The sequence below is a fragment of the Podarcis filfolensis genome (genome assembly GCF_964270895.1).
Source record: "Podarcis filfolensis genome assembly, chromosome: 3".
Lineage (NCBI taxonomy): Eukaryota > Metazoa > Chordata > Lepidosauria > Squamata > Lacertidae > Podarcis > Podarcis filfolensis.
Window position 1 is genome coordinate 3,042,075 of NC_139606.1, and position 17,610 is coordinate 3,059,684.

Consider the following 17,610-nt stretch of genomic DNA (forward strand, 5'->3'; position numbering starts at 1 on the left):
GAAGCATTGCTGCCTCCAACTGTGGAGGTAGAGCAGGGCCTTCGATAGCCCTCTCCTACATGAATCTGTGCAGTCCTCTTTTAAATTCATCTAAGTTGTTGGACAAGGGACGCGGGTGGCGCTGTGGGTAAAACCTCAGTGCCTAGGGCTTGCCGATCGTATGGTCGGCGGTTCGAATCCCCGCGGCAGGGTGAGCTCCCGTCGTTCGGTCCCAGCTCCTGCCCACCTAGCAGTTCGAAAGCACCCTTAAGTGCAAGTAGATAAATAGGTACCGCTTTATAGCGGGAAGGTAAACAGTGTTTCCGTGCGCTGTGCTGGTGCTGGTGTGTCTTCGGACAGCGCTGGCTCCCGGCCTCTTAAGCGAGATGAGCGCACAACCCGAGTCGGTCACGACTGGCCCGTACGGGCAGGGGTACCTTTACCTTTAAGTTGTTGGACACCACTTTCTCCTGTGGGAGCGAGTTCCAGGGTTTGACTATGTACTATATGACTACATGAAGAAGTACTTTCTTTTATTTGCCTGAAATCTTCCACCATTCATCTTCATTGGATATCCATGAGTTCTACAATGCAATAACAATGCAAGAGGGAGAAAAGCTCTTCTCTATCCATTTTCTCCATGCTATGCATAATTTTATAAAAAGTCCATCATGTTGTCTCTTACTTGCCTTTTCTCTAAACTAAAAAGTCCCAAATGCTGCAACCAGGGGAGTTGCCTCAACCACTCAATCATCTTGATGACCCTTTCCGTAACCTTTACAATTCTACAATAGAGTGGTACTTCTGGTTACGTACTTAATTCGTTCCGGAGGTCCGTTCTTAACCTGAAACTGTTCTTAACCTGAAGCACCACTTTAGCTAATGGGGCCTCGCCGCCGCTGCACAATTTCTGTTCTCATCCTGAAGCAAAGTTCTTAACCCAAGGTACTATTTCTGGGTTAGCAGAGTCTGTAACCTGAAGCGTATGTAACCTGAAGCGTATGTAACCGGAGGTACCACTGTATTCTTTTTGGGATGAGGCAACCAGTAATGTACATAGTACTCCAAATGCTGTCTCTCTCACCATAGATTTGTATAATGGCATCATTATACCTGCAGTTCTATTTTCAATTCCTTTCCTAATGGTGCCCAGCATGGAATTTGCTTTTTTCATGGCCACCACACACTGGCTTGACATCTTCATCGAATTATCAACTAAGACCCAAAGGTCTCACTCCTGGTCTGTCTCCTCCAGTTCAAATCCCATGAGCCTGTACCTGAAATTAAGGTTTTTTGCTCTAACATACATATTTCAACATGCTCCAACATACACTTGATAACACTGAATTGCATTTGCCATTTTACTGCCCATTCACTCAGCCTGTTATTAATTCAAAATTAATATTAATTAATTCAAAATATCTTCTAGCAATGTAATAACAAAACAATAGCAGATAAAACAGACCATTACGTCCTACTACCTGGTATCAACAGCTATTAGCCCCATTTGCAACCATCTTATCCTATAAGAACCATATAAAACAAGAATTGTCATTAAGGAATGAGCTAATTTGAAAGCATCACCAGCCAACATTTACTATCAAATAAGGACTTTCTTCCACCCAGAATAGTGTGGCAAGTGTGGCTAGGGCTGCAGAGGGAGTGTTGAATCAACAAAAGTCACCACCTGCCTGCCAACAGACTCAAAACATGTTTGTGGGTGGGAGGAACTTTTCCATCCATGGAAAGTGAAGTCTGGACTCAACCCTTTAATGATATTATCATGACAATAATAATTCTAGTTCTATTCTGTTTATCTGTGAAATCCCAGAGGGCTTCTATCTCAGAGACCAAACTGGTTCACACCTGCTCAGGCTCAATAATGCTTCAGAATCAGGCACTTCCAGACCATTCACTGTGGCTGAAACGTTTCAGTTCAAATTAAGGCCCCTTCTCTTAAGTCTCAAAAGAAACATTCAGCATGAAATCATGTTATAAAGTGGGTTTTTTGTATTGTGTTGAAGAAAACAAATGTATTTTAAAATTGCACACTACTTTAACATGCATGCACTGGCACTGAATGGGGAGGGGCGAGGGGGGGCAAGGGTCTCCCAAAATTTTAAACGAAGGGACCGTCCCTGAAGTTTTGTGGTGGCCACACGTGCACACACTGCAGGGTGTGCTTGCATCATGCACGCAAACCGCGGGGCCTCCGCATGACATGCTAGCACGCCCCACAGCATGAGTGAGTGATGCCAGCACGCCGCAACCACGCCACAGGGCCTGCTGATGTCATGAATGCACGCCATGGGCATGGTGACCTTGCACGGTCCTGGACCCCTCAATCGCAGAGGCAAGGCGCATGCCTGCACACATGCTTGCAGTGTTTCCCTGCCTTGTTGGGCCCAAAGTGTAACAAGCTGTAATGACAAGGAAGGGAACGGGAGAAAGGAATTTGTGAAACACTAGATAAGGGACAGTAATCCTGCCCCTCTTTGTGCACAAACAGTAGGGAAAGGGTAACTTATTTGCTTAAGAAAAAACCCCCGATATGTTAAGAAGACCTCTAAATTAGAATGGCTATAACCATTCAGGTAATATTTTTAAAGAACTGTTTACACAGTGTTCCCACAGCTGTATCAGATACTGCATACTTTTCCTATTCTAGGCACAAGTAAAGCACCCCGGTAACCTTGGGAAATGGTGACCTTTCAAATTGCCCACATGGTACTTTACTTTCTTGATCCTTTAGGCACAGGCTAAAAGGATTTAATATCTTGATTATAGCTGGCATAATACAGGAGTGACTTATTTACTATCCATGGAACTGCAGCAGTGTGTGTATATATATATATAGAGAGAGAGAGATATTAAAAAAATCACAGATGGAAAAGTGGAAGAATTAACTGGATACTAATCAAAATGCCTTGTGGAAAGTGAAGCAGGTCTGGGTGATGTCCAAGAAAACATGTTTGCTTGAAGTCCTAAGCATGGTTAATAGGAAGCATGCGTGTTTAGTGCTGCAAGCAGGCAGTGGCGTAGCGTGGGGGGTGCAGGGGGGGCCGGCCGCACCGGGCGCAACATCTGGGGTTAGGGCAAATCCATGGGTTAGGGGGCGCAAATCCACGGGTTAGGGGGCGCAAATCCACGGGTTAGGGGGCGCAAATTACTTGCCTTGCCCCGGGTGCTGACAACCCACGCTACACCACTGCAAGCAGGTTGTTGCATCTGCATTAGGTATGATTCACTCATAAGTGCTTATATTTAGAGTCTACTTAAGAAAAATAAACACTAGTTAGACAAGAAAGAAATATTTTTTAAAAAACTGAATTTAAACTGAACTTTGAATTAGCAAAGAGTTTGAAATATTCCAAAAATAGTGATACCATCAAAGATCTTATTCTCTCTAGTGAATAAACATTTTTACAACAGAGCTGTCGTCCCACCATCTTCTGTGTTAACTCTTTATATAGCAAACACATAACATTCTAAAATATAAAATTAGATGCTTCTGAAGGACACTGAGCTCCCTCTGGTGAAGGCATAACAAGTTTATTAAGTAAGCACCACCTCTGGAATTGTAATCCCCTCTGGCTTCTTCTACTGAGTTTATTGGTTCAATTTTCATAACCATGAGCATCATTAGGGCAATGCAGTAATTAAGAGTTGTTAGAAAGTGAATTCTCAAACTGCAGATTAGAAAATTAAACTATTTCCTGATTACATATTAATGGAGCACAACAATAGCAGTTGCCATAAGCTTGGAAGGCAACCAAGGGATAAATCTGTGTACTTAATTACCATAAACAATGGCTGCATAGAAATGAAGTTTTATGCACATTCCCTTCTGTAATATGTCTGATATCAGTACACACTTGACAATTCTTGTTCAATTATCTCTATTATTTAATGCGCTGTGAACGGCTCTGTGTAAATAAAATTAACCACCCCAATTACTTTGAATTCATCTAGGGACAACATAATAAAAAATGTGAAGAATTCTGTATGCCTATTAATCTAAAACATTACAGAAGCTTTCACTAGATTCTCTTGTCTATATTTATTTTGTCTATATTTATTTTAGTGTGCTGTTAATTCAATTATATTTACAATCAGTGTTCAATCAGCAGAAGCACAGGTTTTGTGCAAATGTGGCTTTTTTGTTTTATTGTATTAATGCAGTACTATAAAGATGTTCAATGATTCAATTGCATCATATAGAATTTTATATATAATATACAACTTTGCAACTGGCTAAAAAGGAAATTATAATTAATTAGGGGAACTTAAAAACACTGTTTATTTTAGTGACAGTTTGGAGGAATATGTAGTGGGGAAAAAAGGCAAAATGAATTGATAGTGGCCACTAAAATGATTTCTAAGCCTAGAATTTGCTTTTTTAAAAATTCTCTTTCACACTTATGAAATTGTTAAATGTTTACTATATTTAACAATAGCATATATCAGATTTTAAAAAATAGCGATCACTTAGTGACACTAAATGTCACTTAAGACATTTATTCACTATAAAAAAGACTTTTTTATCCTAATCCTATTTTATTCCAATCAAAACAGGTTTCAATTTGTCTGGAATAAGTAAGAAACAGTTCTACAAGCAAGGGTCCCAATTTAGCCTTGCGACCATTTCCCCCAAACCACGTCCACCTACTTGAAAGCCAGACACCATATGGGCAGTGTCAGCGCACCTTGAGCCAAAAGTATGAAGGGCGAAAACGAAGCTTTTGCCCTCCATTTTAGCAGTGCTTCCAATGCAAACCACTTCCTCAAACTCAATTGCTCAGCCAATCCCTGCAGAAAGCAGGCTTGAACCCAATGCCCATTTGCACCGTGGTTTCCTAGCAGGGCTGGCCGGAGATGTTTTGCTGCTATAGGCAAAATGCTCCACATCCCCCCCCCCCCAGATCAAGGCCCCTGCCTCCCTGCTACCACTGGCTCTGCCACGGCAACTGCAGCCTGAGAGCAATGAGGGCAATGGTGTCAGGGTAGCAGCAGGAGCAAAACCCTGGCATGACTGGCAGTGATGAGAGTGGCGCTCAGATTTGCTGCCTGAGGCGAAGAACCCCATTTAGGGGCTCCCCCTGTTTCCTAGGGCTCAACAACCAGCTGGACTTGAGTGCTTGGGAAGCACTGAGCAAGGGATTTTGACGGCTGGGTTGTCTTGGGAGGAGAGGCAGATAACAATTTGGCCCACCACCTGCTTTTATAGTAGTGGTTCTTTATTACATTTTCAGCATCCTTACCATACATTTAAATCCTTACCCGCAAGCATACACACACCACAGTACTTTCTAACATCATGTCCCTAAAGGAGATGATCTTTCACTAAATGGTAACTTATCATAGTGTATATGTAATCATCTTAGTTTTACTACTCAATTGTTTGCCTCCCTGGGCTCCTTTGGGGGGAAAGGAAGGATAAAACTTTAATAATAATAAATAAATAAAATAGTCTGTCCGCAAGCCTTGCAGCCGGAGTTCCCGCGGGCTCGCAAGGCTTGCAGCCAGCAGCCTGCAGCCCACAAGCTTGGGGGACAGCGGGGAGGCGCAGCACGCCTTCCCGCTGTTCCCCGACCTGGTTAGGAGGCTGGCGCTGGGGAGAAGCATGCTTCTCCCCAGCGCCAGCCCCACAAGCTCGGGGGACAGCTGCGAGGCGCAGCGCGGGCATCCCCCGCCCCAGCCTCACGCCTGGGGGGGGGCCAAATAATTCCCCCCTTTATTTCCCCCCCCCCAAAAAAAACTAGGTGCGTCCTATGGGCCGGTGCGTCCTATAGGGCAAAAAATACGGTAATCATTTTTTAGCCAACTGATTAATCACTTCAAATAAATATGCATATCACAGAAACCTCAAAATAGTTAGCTTTTGAAGTGTGTGGAAGAGGCCGTAAGCCAGTTCATAATTTAATACTACAGGCAGCAACCATGTTGCTCATGTCCAATTGGCACCTGACTGCTGACACACAGGTCCTTTTGGAACAGAAAGAGGGATTTTTGGAACAGGGGGGATAGGGGCAGACCAGGCTTATATCCACTCCATCAAAGCCCGGTGGGGCAGAAACAGAACCCCTATGCAAAATGGTTGCTGCCTGCATTTAGCTAGAAGACATGGTTAAAAGGAAACTCTTTTTTTTTTCCATTCTTGCTTGGAGAAACAAATCAGAGTAACACAATGCCTTAAATAGTTTCAGCCTCACAGATTAATTACCTCTCATCAATTAAATTTCACCTGTATTAATTAATCAACAATTTTAGGTGATTATTCTGCCAATTACACTGATTAAAAAATGGCAGCTATACAAACTATGACTGCACATTACACTATTATTGTCCCTGAAGGACCTTTTCCTTCTTATTCTTAAGACGTTCCAATTTTAAAGTTTAACAAAATGAATGACCCTTTCTGAGTCACATGTGGGGAAAGGGAAGAAGCAAATGGAAAGAATTATTACGATGAAAATATAAATATGTTCAACCAGTTACACAAGTTACACCTCACAAATGAACATGATCAAAATTCAAAGGCAGATCACTCACATGTAATTTTAATTATTTCTATTTTTAACACCTTTCAGAAAAGTGTTATTGCTTAACTCAAATCCACCTGATAATCAATTGACATTACAGATTATTGTGATGTTGTGTTTTGGATAGGTGTGGAGATGCAAGACTGAAAGCCCATCCTAGTGGGGACAACTCCATAATAATCTTCTATTACATGGAGAGCTTCCCTTATGGATCAATTTCAGAAGCAAAAGGTCTTTGGAGTCAATGGGCATCGTTAAAAGGCATGGAACACAAACCAGACTTGCTGAACTAGGGTACTGTATTTTCAAACATTATTAGTCAACTTGATTGTAAGGAAAATATTATGTTAAAGAAAGCTTGAAATTTCAGTGCAGGAATTTCAGATGTCTTGTGAGGTTTGATCAAAAGTCTGTAAGGGCATTTACACCCACACTGAATTCTTGCATGACCTAGCTTTTCCATTATCTTCAACTCAGTGGGTATATGCGGATGAAACACACCTAAAGAGCCCCTGGATTGTAGCGCTTGTCTTAGGTCCCGTCTGTACCATATGCTGAAAGCAGCATCACGCCACTTTCCCCCAAAGAAAATGTAGTTTGTTAGGGGTGCTGAGAGTTGTTAGGAGGCAACCTATTCCCCCCCTTACAGAGTTATAATTCTCAAAGTGGTTTAACAGTCAGCCCCTCTTCCCAGGGAACTCTGGGAATTGTAGCTTTGTGAGGCCTTTCTCAGCAACTCTCAGCACCCTTATCAAACTGCAGTTCCCGGGATTCTTCGTGGAAGCCATGCTGTTTAAAGCAGCAAGTTATTGGTTTAAAGTGCAGATGGGGCCTAAATCTGGTCCCGGGCCTCCTCTTTACATTGCTAGCCAAGAAATTACTCCACAAACATAGAAAATGTATTTATAAGAAGCTGGCGTTTTATAATCGCATCATATGAAGTTGGGTATTTTTGTCTTTTTGAACTGTGGGAGGAACAAGGTGAATCTTTTGTGAAATAAATAACTGGCCAGAACAGCCATTTAATTAAATTTGAGGAATGTCTCATTTTGGAGTAGCAGAAGGAGAAAAAAAATTGCCTAGGATTCCCCACACCAATGAAGATCTAACGAGAAAGAAGGAAACTCAAAAGAGTGGAGGAACTAACAAGAGGAATGGGAAAACGCCACCAGCTTTGTTTACCCTGAAGCAGGGCAGGCGACCACAGACCCTCCAAGTGTCACGATGCGGCCAGCATGACTAAATCGCTACGGCGCACGGAGGTCCATGACGGAAGCCAGAGCGCATGGAAATGCGATTTACCTTTCTGCAGTACCATTGGTAGTGCTGTAGGGATTCTGACATGAAGACAAATAGGATATTGGCAGCAAAGGGAGGTGGTCTTTGAAATCCTCTCACTTTATCTGGACTGATCACATTTTGAAAAACTCAAAGAATAATAATAATATAAAAAAAGCCCTCAGAATATTTATCTTAAATATGGAGGTCTTAACTGCAGGCAAAGAGCTTTAACAAACATTTTAACTGGAGTAAGAAAATATTTCCAAGCATTTACCAAGCTGGCTATACAATACATATATTACTGAAGTATTTAAGAAAGTTTGCTAAGTATCAAATCAAGTTAGTGTTAACCAACATTTCTTATAGTACTGCCATTTGCATCATATCTAAGTGGAAGAGGTGTGGATTGCTCTGTGTATGGCAATAATCGGAAACATTCCCTTTATATGCTGTGTAAATGTTCCAGGCACTATGTGAAGTATATAAAATCAAATACTATTGTGATATGAAAAGACAGCCTATGCCCTCACATAGATGCATTTTTGGTTTTCTAGTCAATACCTAGCCAACTCATGTTTGTTATTTTTTAAAATATATATAAAAGTGAAAAATATATCTTCCATACATGGTATGAATGTGAAATAAATTTAGAAGAAACTTTTTGCAATATATCGAAGTCTGAAAAAATATTATCTACTCTTCTGATAATAGATACAATGAGAGGTGGTTTTCCCACTAATACTATCATTTGTCTCATTTTTTTTTGTTAGCAAGTAAATATAATTTACTCTCCAATAACAACAAAAAGATAAAAAAGAATACTAGAAAAAAATCAAATGCATATCATTATGGCTATTACCAGAAAAACAGATAATACATTTTCTAGACTTAGATATATTGAAACAAAATTTCTTCTAAATTTATTTCATACTTGGATATATTTATCACTTTCATTTTTTTTTTAAAGTACAAACAGGAGTTGGCTAGGTAATGAACAGAAAACCAAAAATGCATATATATGAGGGCATATACTGTCTTTTAATCTGATTATCATTGTTGATTTAGTATACTTGACACAATGCCTTGAACCTTAACACAATGTAAATTAATAACAGCATCTGCCTGGATATTTAGTTAACTATAGTTAACTAAATTTTTAGTTCACTACATTTTTTGTTAGCTAAGGGAATGTATGGCGTTCCAGTGTAAAGTCAGACTTGTAAGACGGCACTAACATTAGCCTGGGGTGATATTAGCTGTACAGTCGCACGTGCTGTGAGACAAATACATTTCCTTCCACTGAGCATTATTTATTTTTTTCCATATCAGACCATTCTTTGTTTCAAAGCATATGATACTAGTGAATCTCCTTCCTTCCTCCCCACCACAATTCATGGCAACAACCAGTATTTAAAAACCCATCTGATATATAGTGGGTTGGATCTCATCACAACAACACAGTTCATAAAATCCCAACTATATGCTTTAATCCTTTTTGACTGCAGCAGCAACGCAAAGCATTATACACTTAAAGAAAAATCCCAACCTGCCATCCTGAAAAAATAATAATTGTGGCGCGTCAGTAACCAGATAGTATTCTCAAATTTCAGTGATCTAGACAGTGGAGCCTTCCCCCTATACTGTGCTCTGTTTCATGTGGTACAAGGCTTTAACTGGCCAAATCTCCCCCCTCCTCCCCACACTGAATCAGTAGAACAGTGAAGATCTTACTCTCTCTCTCCCTCTCTCTTTTTTAGCAGTGGCATATCAATGAGGCACAGATGTGTATTCCAACTCTGCATGGATGAGCACACTGTTCAATAGTGCTGGCTCACACGGTATCAGGGCAAGTTATCACTTCCCATGAAGGCACTCTTATCACCAGGGCCCAGAGAGGTGGCTGCAAATCGCAGCCTTTTTATTTTCAAGGCAGTTTTGCTGAACATTCAAGCTTCAAAGATTCACACTTCCAAAACTCTATAAGAGTTTGTGAACGCTCAATTTGCCAAAACTGTTTACAGTGTAATTGGGCACCGTACCTGTGTCCATGAGATAGCGAAGGCGCTTCTCCACCAGCGCGGCACGGGTGTCAATTTGCTTTTGCTCATTCTCTAGTGCTGCCAATTCTCCTACAACATACTGACTGGTGTCTTTGAACCCTTTCTGTTAAAGAGAACAAACAACAAGAAAAGACATCACTTGTTAAGTTGCATTTTTCCTTTCCAGAAACACTTAGTAAGGCACTTACCTAAATATCATGCTTACTACCAAACCAGGAAACACAATTCATAAATCTCAACCATCTGCCAAATTTCATTATGAGGTGCGTCCCGTTAAAATCACTTACTGAAAGTTAGTTTTAAAGTTTGAAATCTCTTTGCTAACTTTTGAATTTCTATACAATTTTTCTTTTAAACCTGTGCTGCTATAGATTATTATAAATTATCTCAGAAAAGAATCAAAGTGTTTAATACACCATAGGTCTAACCTATAAAGCTGCTTTTTCGACTACAGTGGGGGGGGGGGAAATACTCCTCAAATTTTATTTCATCCTACACAGCCATTTTTTTTAGCCAGGGAATCTACAGCTAAATATATAAAGATTTGGGATTTGAAACAAACAAAAAACCCCAACAACCATGAATGCCATTCTTTTCTTTGTGTATCTATCTCTTGTGCAAATTTTAATGGTGCTATTCTACAAAAATAACAGTAAAATGTCTTCCGGTTTCCCCCGCAGAAATTGCTTGAATTGCTATACATTGGTAGTCTGGTAAAAGCATTGCTAATTAATGCTGTTGAGAACCTGACAAATGGAAACAAAAATGATTGAATAAATGCTCAGGTGCCACCACCATACTGCAAAAAGAGAAAAAGCCTGTAGTCTAGTTGGGTTCATTCATCCCAACATTATAGTGACATCATTTTAAAATTTCCAAATCTTTCATATGATAAGTGTAACAGAGCTTGTCCAAGAAAGAAAGAAATATGAAGAAGATGTATTACCGGTTATTAATGCTATCCTGAAAGCCATGACAGAAAACAGCAGATCTCTCAAATGTTCTGAACTTATCAGCTATAAAGATTGTTTTAACGCTACAAATGAAAACTACCAATGGTGGTTCTGACTAGGCTATAGATAAGATTACTCTCAGTTCCAACTGGGATGCAATTTATATCTAAAACAGTGTTTAAGAAAATAAGGCAGTTAAGTCATCATATGCTGAAACTGAAGCTCTGTTTTGGCAATACAAAAGTAAGGTACATGTACTTTGGAATCACCAATGAGCCTCTTTGAGGATGTTAATTAAAACTCACTGAGAGCAGGTTAGCGCTGAAAAGCTCATTTTGGGAATCCAATTGTCTTTTGCAAAGGAATGTACATATAGAAACTACATTTTTAGGAAGGGTTAAAATATGCTATTTACTTATCATGTCTCTACTAGTTGCTGGATGCGACAGCCAGCCACAATAAATTATTTTCTCCTCAAACAGTAGCTAAATGAATCAATACACAAAGTTATTTTTTGAAAATTGTGATAAAAGTGAAAGCTCACAAGGTGGTACCTCTCAGAACCCATGCACAGTGTAGTTCTTTTAGGACTGGGCAGACATGCAAATTTATAGGACCCCAGTCCTCCATCACCAGAAAGAAGAAAAGCAGCTGTGAAAGAAAGGCTATTTTACTTTTCTCATCCCCCTCCCCCCAAACTGGTTGCTGTAGCCTCTCCAGTATAGGAAGGGAAGAAGTAATGTGGGTGGAGGAACAATAACGAAAGGTAACTGCCTACTATTCTTCATAGTTAATTGAAAAGATTACAAAACCTTGCCAATGACAGCTCTCAGGACTGTACAAAATACTGTAAGGTTAAAAGGAATGCTGTGTCAGGATGAAAACTTCCCCAGAGTTCATATGTACAATTTGCATATATATTATGAACTTGCTGAGCAAGACCTCTTCAGCTTTATTAAAGCACAACTGTTCTTAAATAAAAAAATTATCAGCTGGCAAATTGGTGGTCATTCAGTATAAGAATTAAAACACTTCACATTATCTAGATGGCACTGAGCTCCTCAGCAAAAATAACTACTATTTAGACAAAAGGTGGAGAGCAATAAAAAAAGAGTTGCAAAAATTATGTGGTACCTCTAGACCAAAAAACAAAACAACCAATCCTCAAAACCAAAAACAAAAGGGGGAGGGGTGGCAGGAGGAAAAAAACAGAAATAAAACATATTCAGGTCAAAACTTGTTCTTCTTCCTGTTTCTGTCCCGCAGCTGTCCATCAAAAGCAGCTTTCTCCCTGCGGTCTATCAAATATTTCCCTCACAAATCAATTTTACACATGATCAGCCCATACCCCTACTGAGCTGAACCTCCCCGTTAATTAAGTGAAGAAATTACCATATATATTATATTAATGCAAACATCATTCAGCTAGTAATTCACGGCTGATCTGGATAATGGAAAGGTTGAACACCCATTAACCCAAGCCAACAAAATGGGTTGGCTGAGAAATTCTAGCAGGTCTCATGTGACTTTTTCCTCTAACTGCAGCTCTGCGGTATCTGCTATTGTAATAATTAAAATCCTCCCGGTAGATCAATACTGGAATCTCTTTATGGGAAGTGCCCTGATGGAAATGTCTCAAGGAAGCTGGAGCTGTGGAACTCTGAAAAATTCATTTTTTTTTAATCTGACAATTATCACCACGCTGCAGACTAATTCAACAGCGCACCCCTCTCACTCTGCTTTGAATGCACTGGAGATTGACATCTAAGAAAACCTAACATCTCATTTTAACAAATAAAGGCACTATTTCCACATACAGTTGAGAATTATCAGCAATCATGAAACCAGACAAAAAAATTAATATACATTAAGCACTTCATCTTCTGATGGCTTCCTCTGAGTTTCAGTTATCGCTGCCTTCTCCTCATTTCCTCTCTTTGTATCTTCCTGTATTGATCTCTGCCTTTTCATCTCTTGAAAAAAAAGAGAGGAAAGACATGTAAAATTATTATAATACTTGATATTTGTGTATTGAAATGTGGGCTTACATTATCTGGTTTTTAATATATTTATTGTTAAATATTATTAAATCATAAGGTTGGGGGTGGGAGGACAGCTTTTCAGAACATTTTTGCCTACCTGGTCTGTTTTCAACATATTGACTGAATGACTGAAGCTGAGTTTTTCTGACTGTGGAGTCCTTGCTGAACACAACAGGATTTCTAAAACATTCTGTTGCTTTTTGTAATCGCTCAGCACGATGTTCTTCTGTCTCATTCTGCCAGAAAAACCAGAACTGTACATCAAATTCTTTTGTTTATAAATATGCAGTTACAAATGAAAAATAAATATTTCAACAAAAGAGAATATGTGGAGAGAGAACAATACTGTTTGTGTTAGATAAAAATGACATCAGGAACCAGAAAAAAGTGCTGAGCCCAAGAAAAGAGGTTTTGGCAAAACAAGCCCCTTGGGTTATTAATATGGCAACTTCAGCCAGGGTTCTGCTGCTAGACACCAAAATCAGTTAACGGCATCAAATGTAACTTTGAACAAAGCAGAGTTTAAACAAAGATCACTCTTCCTCAATTTGGATTCCCTGAGCATGGTGTACACTGGACTACACAGCAGTGTGTATACCCCTGAACATCACCTGTCACTTAAAATAGCAGAGTGGCTCTAGTCTTCTCCATACACTGCTTGCCCTGGTAAAGAATTCTGTCATCCTGAATGGACCCACAGACTTGTATGACAAGAAGAACTCATTTCTAATTTTATGCCCATTGAGATAAATCACTAATGCTGGATGAAGGATAAAAGGTAGGATTATAATACTACCCCAATGAACTGCATTTCATCAGCTATAACTTTCTGAATCCAGATTTGTAAGTAAGCCCTTTGCAGCTAAGGAAGCTACAATTATCGTTTCCCAGAGCTTCCTATGTTAATGTTGGTAACAAATTCAAATGGGTCTATCAACACAAAATATCCCAGAAGACTAAACCACAGCAGTGTGTGGAAACTGCAGATACGAGGTGCTGTGTACCAAACAAATATTTCATTTTATACCTAATCTATTATTATTTTTATTAAGTGTTTTGAAAGTAAATAGGGAAAGGCTAAGATGCATGACTAATAGCTAAGCCTGCTGAATGCTGAAACTGGTTATCAAAAGCTACCAAGACTTTGCCCTTCCTCTGCATTGAGACAATTGGTAATGAGGGAGTTCTCCAATGGCCTATTCTCTAGCCTCAAGGAGGCCTGGGATACAGAATCCTCCAGGGAAGGTAACAGTTTATCCTTTTCCACAAACACAGAATGCCTCATTTATAAATGTGTAAACTGCATTTTATTAAGAACACAAATCCAACTCGTTGCTGAAAGCTTTAACAGAACAGATGGACACCATGTATTATTTCTTACAATATTAGAAAAGTGTTTAGACCTGGCTACCCTTTTCGCTGCAGCAACTTAAACAAAGAAAATAAAGCACACCAAATTAATAAAAAAAAATGTGTATTTAGAGCATGCAATACCATTTTTGTCACATTAACTAAATCAAATTGACCTAATAGAGGGGGTTGGTGTGCCATTTGTTGAGTTAACTCTTATTTCTATAAAGCATCACTTATGCTAGATTTGCTTTTTCAACATTCAAGCAGCTATGATTTTGCTTTTCTGAGAAAAGGATCTCTTCCAGCTCTTCATACAATAGCCATCTGACAGTCAAAACGCAGGTCTTTACCAAAATAAACAAACATGGCTAATTTTTTAGGCCTGGCAACATGCTAAAATATCAGTGCGATTAGCCAGCAAATCCCATTTTAAGAAGCCTTTTTATGACTGGGGACTTCTGCCACTTTACAAATGTATTCCTCTAAGCCCACTAATTCAGTTAGCCTTTTCAATCCATTGTATTATTCTGAGGCCAGCTTCATTTTGCATTAAATCCACTGCAGAAAGCTAAATTGAACGCAAAAAATCAGACTTGATCCAAGCTTCCCTTTGTTCAAAGATAGAGACTGAAAGTCCTCTGCTGCTGCCACACACTTTCATCACCAATTTATCGGAACCGACAGTGTAAAGGAAAAAGCAATGAAAGTCATTGTTTTGGGACTTCAAAGCATCTCTGTATCTGGGGAGGAAATCCTTTCAGTCAGCAGTGTATACACCCACAGTCTGCAGGTGGGTGAAAAGTTATACATAAGTGGAACTGCCCCATAGGCATAAAAATCTTTTCACTTACTAGTAACAGTTGTGACCTAATGAAGACAGTAAGATGCACCTCTACATATATTGTATCTACCTAGTTATGTCTAGGTACAAAATAAGCAACCCAACCCAAAATGCACTGCACTACCTACACTGCGTGGCACAAATGTTTAAGAAACGTGTGTGGGTTTATATAATAGTTTGATTTCAATATAGCAAAACCCAACAGTTAATCGTTAAAAGCAGCATTTTTAAACAAGAAAAATAGGTGCCGGTACGCCCCATGACCCCCCACCACTCCCACCACTGCTTCCCCGACCCCGATCGCCCCTCCCTGCACTTTTGCTGCTTTCCCCTCCTCCATTGCTGCTGCTTCCAGTGGCACAGCCTCCCACAGTTGCTTTGGCACAACCCTTACGAATGACAAAGCAGCTTCAGAGAAGGTGCCTGACGATCACCGGCAGGCACCTTGGGTCGTACCCAATCAGCCTGTGCCTGCAGCCATGGAAGCAGCAGTGATGGAGGAGGAGGAGGCGGAAGTGGCAAAGGTGCGGGGGGGGGGGAGCAAGTGAATGGGGGTGGGCAAGTGGCAGCCACAAGATGGTGGCAGGGGAAAAGGAGGTGGTGGTATGTCATACCGACCAAAAAAACACACTAGTTAAAAGAGATTAAAGGAAGGCCCTGTTCACATCTATGTAAATGAGAGAATTGACTTCAGTCCGAATCATGTAATGTACTTTACTTCCTACACTTACATAAATTTAAAATGACTAGTTGAAATAAAGAATGCCTAACTAGATTGTGGTACAGTGGCCCAAGTGAGCAATCACTTGTTGTACAACCAAGCACCACCCATAAGAGGACACACACTGTTAAAACAAAAGGCAAGTGTTAAAATGTATATCTTCTCATACATCTGTACAGACATAACCATTAACAGCACAAATCAGAATCCAGAAGCCTCAAGTACTAAGACAGTAGCTTAGTCAAAACTTACCTTAAACTCTTGCTCTGGGCTATCAATGACTGCTTTCTGAGCAGCACTGGAAAGTGAATTTGCCACCTGTGGCTGAGCTTCCAGGAGCTTCTTCAGCTTCCAATCCACCAACTTGCTGCTCTGTTCAGCTAAATATGCAAACACCACAATATAACGCACACACACACAGACGGAGACAAAGAGGAGTATTTAGATGTGGAGTCATTATAACAATGTATCCATTTAAGAGATTACATTTGGATTGCTGTTTATAACCCTTAAAGTGCAACTGATTTGGAAATGGAATACAATAATTTGACTCTAGGCTACAAATGTGATTCTTGATGACTCTCTTCCCCATGTCCTTGCCATACAGTTATTTAAACTATACTTTTTACAGGGTGGCCCATAATGTAGTGGTCAAATTGATTTCAATTGAGCTTTTTTATAAGCAGGTTTCCTTTTTAAGGGTTGGAAGTAATGAATGAGTTAAACAAACATAACCAGATGTTAAGTTGTTTTAATTACATCTTGCTTAAACACAGTTTGCCTGCCTCACCCCAGACTCTCACTAAGCTGTACAGCTGCATAAATTGGAAAACAAAACAAACTTTGGGGAAGCTACTCATTTTTGAGATGACTTGTAGTTCACTATCTATGCCTATTTTATTTTTATTTTTGTCATCACTACCAAAATTGGTGAGGTCTTGTGTGTGTGTGTGTGTGTGTGTGTGTGTGTGTGTGAAATTGTTTTTTTGTGGAGGGTGGCAGTGGAATCTGGTCCTGGCCAGGTATTAACCACCCCTGTTCTAGTTATTACCTTGAGAACCTTTGACCTCACCTGGACTGCTATCACAAACAGTAATCCACTTGCAACATTATAACTGCACTACTGTCTAAATCTTGCCACGGTGGAGGAATTATAACCACGGTGAATTGCTATACACATGTCAAATATCAAACGAGTAAGTTTTATGTTCAGTCCTAGAAGTCTGAGTATAAGAAAGCAGATATATTTTATCATTCATATTCATCCTTTATGTCGTACTTCCCATATGCAAAGTGCTTTGCTATTCCTATATCATTAAAGCATTGCACAATATGTGTCTCTATTTCAACTTAACATTTGGGGAATTAAGGCAGCAAGACCAAATCTTGGTCAATACTTATGGCTGATCCAGGATTTATACCATTGCCTTCGAGATACACAGCTACATATTTATTTATCCACTGACAAGTACATGAAAAATGATAGCACAATTTTTCTTATATATATTACAGATAAGCTAAGAATTGGTTACTTTGGACCAAACTACACAAGAAACAAAGATCTACAATTAGATCTGCTGCTGCTTTAAATTTAAGGACAACTAGGTGAAGCTATGTATGTATGTATGTATGTATGTATGTATGTATGTATGTATTTAAAACACAGAGTTTTTTAAAATTCCAAAGTGGTGTACAACAATATTAAAACCACACCAAAAACAACAAAGATAGCATAAAACAGCAATACAGCAGGTGGCCTGAATAGCTAGGAACATTTTCATTAGTGTGCTCTATATGGCCATTTCTGAATAGGGATAGCCTGGTAGCCTCAAAGCTAG

At 39.7% G+C, this 17,610-nt stretch overlaps 1 protein-coding gene across 8 annotated transcripts in view; it reads right to left on the reverse strand.

Annotated features, from left to right (window-relative positions):
* EHBP1 (EH domain binding protein 1) overlaps window positions 1-17,610 on the reverse strand; it is a 270,384-nt gene that overhangs the window by 43,161 nt on the left and 209,613 nt on the right. For all 8 annotated transcript variants that reach the window (XM_083606415.1, XM_083606411.1, XM_083606416.1 and 5 more), the window contains 4 exons: window positions 16,025-16,152; window positions 12,955-13,093; window positions 12,682-12,788; window positions 9,842-9,965 (listed from right to left, as the gene is read on the reverse strand). In XM_083606415.1, coding sequence (XP_083462541.1) covers window positions 9,842-9,965; window positions 12,682-12,788; window positions 12,955-13,093; window positions 16,025-16,152 — 498 coding nt within the window. The remainder of the gene's footprint in view (window positions 1-9,841; window positions 9,966-12,681; window positions 12,789-12,954; window positions 13,094-16,024; window positions 16,153-17,610) is intronic.